This window comes from Octopus bimaculoides, chromosome 13 (assembly GCF_046866305.1).
Source record: "Octopus bimaculoides isolate indiv1 chromosome 13, ASM4686630v1, whole genome shotgun sequence".
Lineage (NCBI taxonomy): Eukaryota > Metazoa > Mollusca > Cephalopoda > Octopoda > Octopodidae > Octopus > Octopus bimaculoides.
Window position 1 is genome coordinate 54,507,910 of NC_142940.1, and position 10,000 is coordinate 54,517,909.

General features: G+C 37.6%; 1 protein-coding gene across 5 annotated transcripts in view; it reads right to left on the reverse strand.

Annotated features, from left to right (window-relative positions):
- LOC106867557 (uncharacterized) overlaps positions 1-10,000 on the reverse strand; it is a 235,134-nt gene that overhangs the window by 195,864 nt on the left and 29,270 nt on the right. For 2 of the 5 annotated variants that reach the window (XM_089361797.1, XM_089361801.1), the window contains one exon: positions 4,810-4,904. The exons of 1 other annotated variant lie outside the window; for it this stretch is intronic. In XM_089361797.1, the coding sequence (XP_089217923.1) occupies positions 4,810-4,904 (95 nt within the window). Of the gene's footprint in view, positions 1-681; positions 1,769-4,809; positions 4,905-10,000 lie in introns of those variants that run through there. 2 more of the 5 variants (XM_089361802.1, XM_089361800.1) reach the window with 1 other exon arrangement.

Here is a 10,000-nt window from a genome sequence, read left to right on the forward strand (position 1 = left end):
ACGATAGATAGATAGATAGATAGATGGATAGATAGATAGATAGATAGATAGATAGATAGATAGATAGATAGATAGATGAGGGAGCTGAGATGGTAGAAATCGATAAAGTAATTTTTGCGTGCATATGTATAAGAACGCTTAGGTAAATATATATGTACACACACACAAAGAGACACAGATATAAACACACACACACACACATTTACACAAACACACACATTCACACACGCACACACATTGTGCCAAGATATTCTCAGATTACAGCATGCACCTATATTATCAGTCAACACATGTGCATTAAGTAATACAATCTTCTGTCATATTATATATATGTATATATATGTATATATATATATATATATATATATAAATAAATACATACATACATATATATATATATATATATATATATATATATATATATATATATATATATATATACACACACACACATATATATATATAGAACATGTGTATTTATATATATGACGCATGTGTATATATATAGATATATAGAATATGTATATTTATATATACATGACGCATGTGTATATATATATATATATATATATATATATATATATATATATATATATATATATATATATATATATATATATATATATATATACGTGTAGGTGGTTGTGTATTTATATATGCATATATTTATTTGTTACTTACATTTGGATTTCGTTGTATTCTAAATTCGGTGAATCTATATTTTCCTCTTCTTCCATGGTTATTTAAACTGTTGTCTTTGAAGTATGCGTCTTACAGAAGCATGTACGTTCACCTGTACATATACCTGTGCACAAGGTGTTAAATAAGCATATTACTGCACATATATTTATATTATGTGTTTGTGTGTTTGTGTGTGTGTGTATTTATGGTGCTTGAGAACTAAATATTTTCTGTTTGGTTATATATGTTAATGGGAGTTGATAAATGAGTATTAACGTATAGTAGTTGTGTATGGGGTATATATCTACAGGTGTTTGTCGGTCTAGGGGTTAATATCGGCGTTAGGGGATTCGTGCAGACCTGCACGTGTGCAACAGGACATGCCTATGTATATCTATAATTTCAGTAGACATAACACATGGGACGAGACCGGAAAGAAAACTAGGGATCTATACACCTTGACTTTAAATCACACGAGAAAGTATATACAAATACAGATAAATATATATATAAATGTGTGTGTTTGTGTGTGTTTCTGTGTGTATGTATGGGTATGAGTAAAGATGTTTATATCCGTGTATATGTATATTTGAACGATCTATTGCAGCAGTGCTCCAGCAGGGTAACACTTTGTTTTGTAATTAAATATCTATGTACATATAATTATATATATATATATATGTAAATCGGACGCAGGTGAAAGAAAATAGGACCCTTGGTGTCCGTCGTCCGAAAGCTGGAAGTGAACCACTCTGGCGTCAGTCAGCTACAGGTTGGAAGCCTGCACGCCAGGCCACTGGAGCTCTGTCTATATGTAAATACATACCAAGCAAATGTAAACGTGTTTGTAATGTTTGTTTTGCTTATGTACATGTATAACCATTTGTGTTTTCGTGTTTGCATGATGCTGGTGTGTTATGTATCCATGTGCATTTGAGGGATTGGCTTCAGATTAAAATAAAGTGACAAAATGTAAACGGTAAATCTTCCAATGTACAAGGTAGTCGGTTCCAATCCACAGGTATTTTTTTAATTTTTTCTCTTTTCTTTTTCTGTAATAAAACTCCTTTTCCGCAAGTCTGGTACTCCAATGGGCATTTATATATATATATATATATATATATATATATATATATATATATATATATATATGAATAGAGAGAGAGAGAAGGAAGGAAGATGAGGAGACGAAGAGAGGATGAAAGGAAAAGAGATAGAAACTTGTGTATATATGTATATTTATATGGATGGATATGTATATATATATGTATGCATGTATAAATCTATAGATAGATAGATAGATAGATAGATAGATAGATAGATAGATTTATGTATGAATATGTATGTATATATATATATATGTATAAATAGTATAAATATGTATATATATGTATATATATATAGTTTTGGAAATTAAGTTACTAGGTTGATGTCGGCGTCACACAGTATCCTGAACTGGTATTGAACACGTGTACTATGCGGAGACATTGCTGAGAACTGGTGGTGAATCGATCTCCTATGAACACCGTAACTGAAAGCGTCTGCGATAATGCGAGATGTGAGCGTGCGTGAGTAGGTGGGTGCGTTGGCGAGTGCGTGATTGCGCGCGCGTGTATTTGTGTGTGTCGGGGTGGACGGGGTGGACGGCGTGTGGTGGTGGTGGTGGTGGAAGGTGTAATGATATGAATGAAGAGTCACTTCAAGGAGAGAATGAAACTTGCCAGCCCAGTACGGAGGTGAAACCGACCGACTGAGAGAGCTTCCGCTTCAGATTGAACTTACGACGTAGAAGTGAAGTGACAAGGAACATATATATATACATACATACAAACATATATATATATATATATATATATATATACAGAGAGAGTGAGAGAGAGGGAGGGAAAGAGAAGAAAAGAGTGAAAGAGAGATACAAAGAACGACGGATAGCTTGCCTGTCAGTCAACAATCGAAGTTATATACATACATGCATTATATATGTGGGTGTATATATATATATATAATATATTACATGTGTGTGTGTATGTATATATATATGTATATATATATATATATATATAATATATTACATGTGTGTGTGTATATATATATATATATATATATATATATATATATTTATATATACATAGAGAAAGATGGATAGATAGATAGATAGATAGATAGATAGATAGATAGATAGATAGATAGATAGATAGATAGATAGGTAGGTATGTGTGTGTGTATGTATGTATGTATATACGTGTGTGCGGAGTGTGTTTGTGCGTGCGTGTTTGTGTGTGCTCGCACGCGTCTGTACTTGTAGAGGTGAGGGTGTAAATAGGTGTATAAGTAAGTATATGTGTGTGTGGTGTGTGGTGTGTGTGTGTGTGTGTGTTGTGTATGTGCGCGTGCGTGTGTCTGTGAGCTGCTGTCGAAAAGAGCAACAACAACAACAACAACAACAACAACAACAACAACAACAGGAATGGTAAGAAACGAGAAAAAAAGGAGTGTGATGTGTAAAGTGCGGGACGTGACTGAGAGGCAAGATTCAAAACTAAGCTGCGGAAATATTACGAAGTTAGAACTCCTACAGGAATGTCTAGGAGAAACGGAGAGGGGGGGTAGAGAGGGAGAGAGAGAGAGAGTGTGAGTAGGAGAGAAAATGATAAGGGCTCTGATTGTTGTTGTTGTTGGTGGTGGTGGTGGTGATGTTGCTCTTATAGATGTTGATGACGATGAGACGTTGATGTTTGTTGCTGTTGTTGAGGATGAATGTCGTTGTTGTTGCTGTTGTTGTTGATAATAGCGAGAATGTTGTTGTTGCTGTTGTTGTTTGTGGTGGCTATTGTTTTTTTTTGTTTTGTTTTGTTTCGTTTTTTTTCTTTTTTTTGTTTTTTGGTTTCCTTTGTTCTACCTTGTTTTAGCTGTCGGTAATGATATTGCTAATAGCCACGATGGTGGTGGTGGTGGTGGTGATGGTGGTGGTGATGGTGGTGGTGGTGGTGGCGGCGGAGGTGACAGTGGTGGTGTGGGTGAAAGCTTTGGTGGTGGTGGTGGTGGTGGTGGTGGTGGCTGAAGTTGTTTTAGGACGACGGACGAAACGCGTCGCGGTAATTTCTTCCGGCTCTTTCTTTTTTTTTCTTTTTTACGTTTCGAGTTCGATTCCCACCGAACTAGATTTCGCCTTTCATCCTTTCTCAGGATACCAGTAACGTACTGGGGGATCGATGATATCGACTAACCTCCTCCCTTCAGTATTACTGGCTTTCCACCTAAAACAGAACCCATCATGTATGTGTGTACGTACGTACGTACGTATGTATGTATGTATGTATGTATGTACGTCTGTATGTATGTACGTACGTATGTATGTACGTATGTATGTATATATCTATACGTGTGTGTGTCTTTATGTCTAGGTGTTGATGTATGTGTATGCGTGTATGTGCGTGTACGTCCGTCGGTGTGTGTGTCTGTGTATGAATGTATGTACGCGAGTGTCAATATGGATGCGTGGGTGTGAGTGTCAGCTGGTGTCAGTGTGTGTGTGTGTGTGTGTGTGTGTGTGTGTGTGTGTGTGGAGAGAGGTGCTTAATTATATGCTTTCTTACAGGTGTTACGTCAGTGTCTATGTTTCTTCCTCTATCGACATCCACCCCTCATCCACCCCTATTCACCACTTACAAACTATATCGGTCTCACCTGACCACCAAGGTTATTTTCAGTTAGTGCTTATGGATGTACGGTTGATATGCATGTATCTATATCTATATTTATATATATATATATAAAATTATGTGTATGTGTGTATATGCATATACATACATACGTATATTCATCAATGTATGTGTATTTATGTATGTATAGATAATTGGAACACAGCTTGTCTTATTTCATTAAACGGTTATATATATGTGTGTGTGTGTGTGTGTGTGTATGCGTGTGTATGTACATATCTATGTGCATATGTATGTATATTGCAAGTATATATATATATATATATATATATATATATATATATATGCGGATGTGTATATGTGTATGTGTTTATATGTGTGTAAACAAACAGAGGTAAAAAATGTATGGAAGTAATAAGTGATAAATATAGAAGAGTTGTTAAAGTAGGATAGCGGTCGGAGTTACATATTGCTTCGGTTGTCCAGAAATGTTATCATAAACAGTAATGGGTCTGTTCCTTCTTCTTCTTCCTCTTTATTCCGTCCACCAAGTCTGTGTGTCTACGAAAAAGGAAAAAAAAATGTAAAGAAGGAAATAAAATAAAAACAAAACGAAATATCGTCTTGGTGATCACATGACACATATGCATACATTTCGAATAAGATAATACGTTCCTAACACACACACACACACACACACATACACACACACACATACACACACACACATACACACACACACACACACACACACATACACACACACACACACACACACACACACACACACACGCATGCACTATAAACAAATTTAAACACGTGCGTGTATACACATACGTAGTTTAGAGCTGTAGTAAATACCACATTGCAATATGAGTGAACTAAATTCTAATAACTATACATGTCGATGTGTTCGATATGATCACACACACACACACACACACATACACACACATACACACATACGCACACACTCTCTCTCACACACACAAACACACACACAAATACACACGCACACATATTTTAAATATATATATATATATATATATATATATATATATATATATATATATATATATATATACATCCAATAATTATATGAAGATGATATGAGGAAGATTTCCGTCCTCAAAATTTTATAACTTGTCCTCCAAGCAACTTCTTTCACTATAGCCTTATGTCAGTTAGTTCTCCCTATAACCTCGTCCGATAGCTAGATCCTGAGGCAGAGTGTTGCGAAAAGCTGATAACAGCTGCGGATATACAGGAAGCGATAGTTAGCGGCTCACGGCTAAATCGCCTGGTTTTCCCCTACGAGCTTTACTTTTATATCCCAGACTTGTTTGAAAGCCTCTTGGCAGATATCTACTGCAACTGGTCGAGAGATCGCTGTCTCTGAAAAGTCGGTCAGAGGTAGCGAATGCTCACATCTCACCGTCATACATTACCGCCTAACCATCATACCTTTCCCTTGTACATGTCTCACTGGACCGGAGAGCCTGCTCTTACAATTTCTATAGAAGGGATCCATTCTACTGACTCGGTGCTCTATGGATAATGATGTGCAAACATGCTCTAAGCAGACCTATGATGATCAGAATGCACTAAGGATGCGATATCTCTAGCTTTTCCTTGATGATGAGAAGATGTGGTCGCCGTTTGTCAGGCTCTCCACAGCTCGTCTATTTCATTGAGCTGCAACCTTGGATCAGGTGTAGAACGACGCAGGATGCCTGGCATGTAGATTAGCGTCAGGCGCTCACAGCCCTTCGCTAGTCAAATGATGTCGTTTGGACGTCGGGAAAAATGCCTTGCTGTACATCACACCCAGCTCTTTAAGCTCTCAGCTAAAATCTTGCTGAAGGCAACTTTGTCTTTCATCTTTCCGGGGTCGATAAAAACTCTACCAGTCAAGAACCGGGACGCGAAAAGAAGCATGGCCATTCCTTGTCCAAGTGACTTTATCCTATCGCCCACCACTTGGTATGCGATCATAAATTAGTTTGATAGTTGAGCTCTGATTGATTGTATGCAAATGAATTCATAACTGGGTCCGGAACTCTCGTGGGAAACAAAATTTCGCAACCGGGACCCATCTATCAATTTATCCCCTCCTCTCATATTTGCTTGCGTTGAGCCTAAATTAGAAATAATCATAATTGTTGTTGTTATTGTTGTTGGTGGTGATGTTGTTGTGGTTGTTCTCAATGCTGCTGTTGAGGCTTCATATGTTGTTCATTATTTTATGTTAAATGAATAACCATCAGGTCATAAAAAGACATTTGTAGTTTTGTTCACAGGAAATTCGACAATTATAACACATTCGGAATATTTGCTGGAGGTACGAGTACACACAACAGAAGCTGAACGCTATCATTTGTGTCAAGCATCTGTACATTGACCGAGAGCCGAGAGATAAGGCAGCCCCACTCTAGATAAGAGTACTTAGGGGAACAACAAACACAAGAGCCTAATTGTAACTGTTTCAATCGTATAATAAACGTATTTCCTTAAAGCGACTGAATACTGTGTTGTAGAGTTAGTAGTAAAAACTAACATAGTTCTAAATATTGGCAAAACAACTAGATTTCTTACATTAATTACGAGGCGTGGTAAGTTCGAATTGTACGGAGCGATGTAGATACAGGACAGCATAGTATCTATTTCTTTATTGTCCACTGGGGGCTAAACATAGAGGCGACAAACAAGGACAGACAAAGGGTTTCAGTCGATTACATCGATCCCAGTGCGTAGCTGGTACTTATTTAATCGATCCCGAAAGGATGAAAGGCAAAGTCGACCTCGGCGGAATTTGAACTCAGAACGTAACGGCAGACGAAATACCGCCAAGCATTTCGCCCACAGGACAGCATAGTATCGTAATATTTCATATGTAATGAGGAATAGAAATTTACATATCTAGGTGCAGGAGTGGCTTATAGTGGCTGTGTAGTAAAAAGCTTGCTTCCCAACCACATGGTTCCGGGTTTAGTCCCACTGCATGGCACCTTGGGCAAGTGTCTTCTACTATAGCCTCGGACCGACCAAAGCCTTGAGAGTGGATTTAGTAGATGGAAACTGAAAGAAGCCCGTCATATTTATATATATATATATATGTGTGTGTGTGTGTGTGTGTGTGTGTGTGTGTAAGAATATATATATATATATATATATATATATATAATATGTATATATGCGTATATCGGTACAGGACACCACCAACAGTAAACAACATGAAACACGAAAACAGATGATTTCAATGTACAAACAACGAGAGAAATAAATGGAAAACATAACAAGTAACATAAAGAACGACCCTTCATCAGTTGTCGGCTGTCTATCTACTCCTCATTTCGAGCATTCAACAATAATACGAGGCTTCGAAGACAGTTGCTCCCAAAAGTACCAAAATAAAATTTGGGATTTATGGAGAGTCAAAATTGGGAACAAAAACAGGACAGTGGAGACATACAAGGAAACCGAACGAAAACAAACATGGAGGGTCGTTCGACCAGAACGAGGGTAAAATAGCGAACGTTGGGGAAATATTTTCTTTGAAAAGGTAAAAGAGAGGATACGTCCAGTATGTGTGTGTGCGTGTGTGTGTGTGTGTGTGTGTGTGTGTGTGTGTGTGTGTGTGTGTGTGTGTGTGTGTGTGTGTGTCTTTGTCCCCTCACCATCGTTTGACAATTGATGTTGGATGTTTACGTCCCCGTAAACTAGCGGTTCGGCAGAAGAGACCGATAGAATAAGTACTGGGCTTACAAAGAATAAGTCCTGGGCTCGATTTTTTCGATTAAAGGTGGTGCTTCAGCATGGCCGTAATCAAATGACTGAAACAAGTAAAAGAAATAAAAGAAATATGAAAATAACACAAATTAATTCTTTAATTATCTTTTATCTTTCCGACGTTTCAGTCGTTAGACTGCGGCCATGCTGAAGCATCACTTTGAAGAATTTTATTTGAACGAATCGACCCCAGTATTTATAATTTTTTTTTCTTTTTGTATGTAATGCCTGGTACTTATTCCATCGGTCACTTTTTGCCGTCCCGCTAGGTTACGCGGATGTCAAGCGGTGGTAGGGGACTAACACAGAACAGGCACACACACACGCATAAACACAGGACAGGCTTCTTCCGGTTTTCGCATATCAAATCCACTCACAAAGCTTTGGTCGGCCCAAGGCTACAGAAGAAGACTCTTTCCCAAGGTACCACACAATGGGACTGAACCCGGAACCATGTAATTAGGAAGTAAGTTTCTGCACCACACGGCCACGCTTGTGCCAGTACAATAACATTTCATATGATACGAGGAATAGGAAACATGCAAATAACACAAATAAATTCTTTAATTATCAGGATAAGCTCTAGAAAAAAAAAAAAGAGAGACCAAAAAAAAAAAAAAAAAGCTCGACCTTTCTTAGAAATGATCAGTCTTTTAAAACTATTAAAGTAAAACTCGTTTGCGAGACAACACTAAGTAAACTTATCGCATGTGGCGCCAAATAACTAAATATAAGTCAGGACAACAAGGTTATCGAACGTTAAACGCAAAATGAAAGGAGGCTATTTTAAAGATTTTAAGGACCGATAAAACTACTACTACTACTACTACTACTACTACTACTACTACTACTACTACTACTACTACTACTACTACTACTACTATCACCACTACTATTATTTACTACTAACAGATTAACAGAGGATATAGAAGGAAGTGAGTGAATAGCAATTCCATTGAAACGGACAAGTGTAACTCGTTGGCGCTGGCATTACAGTGTTGTCAAGAAGTGAGCTTTCGGAGCTTAGGGGTTGGGGTGTTCGGTCCCACTACGTCAGACAGCTGACGTCCTATCTCCTAAACCAGTGGGCCTCAACCATTTTTCTCCTATGGATCTCTTTTAATTTCGATTTTACTTCACTGGATATATATATGTGATGATGATGATGATGATGATGATAATAATAACAACAATAATAATAATAATAATAATAATAATAATAATAATAATAATAACAGTACAGTAAGCCAAGATATAGATAAGTGGCAGAAGGAAATTGAAGTAGAATGCCCTGTAGAGCTCCTACAGAGAATTTGCCTCTTAGGGACAGCAAGGGTTATCAGGAGGATTCTAAGCACTTGAAAGACTGCCGAAAACGTGTGGATACCTAAGGCTACAGGTAGTAAGCCGCTACCCACAAAAATCCTACCAGGAATATGACCAAACCTGAGCTTGGTTTCAATAATAATAATAATAATAATTGCAGCAGCAGCAGCAGCAGCAGCAGCAGTAGCAGTAGTAGTAGTAGTAGTAGTAGTAGTAGTAGTTTCAAATTTTTGCACAAGGTGCCCGAGATTTCGGAATGGAAATGTGTACACCTTGTAGCTACCAAAAGTGGCTGTGAAGGCTCGTGACTTGTAATCTCGCGTCTCGTCGATGGCCCCTACATCTTTATCTAGTGACCTGAGGTCGTTGAGTGGGTAGTTCTGTTTCCATGGCAGTCTCAAACGACGTGAATTTACACTACCTAATATGTAAAGTAGTTAAACGGAAAGGAGAAAGGTGAGAAAGCGCACTTGCCCCATTCCTATAGAGAGAGAGAGATATTCCGTCACTCCCGCTGTTTGTGGATAGTTCCATAAGCAGTT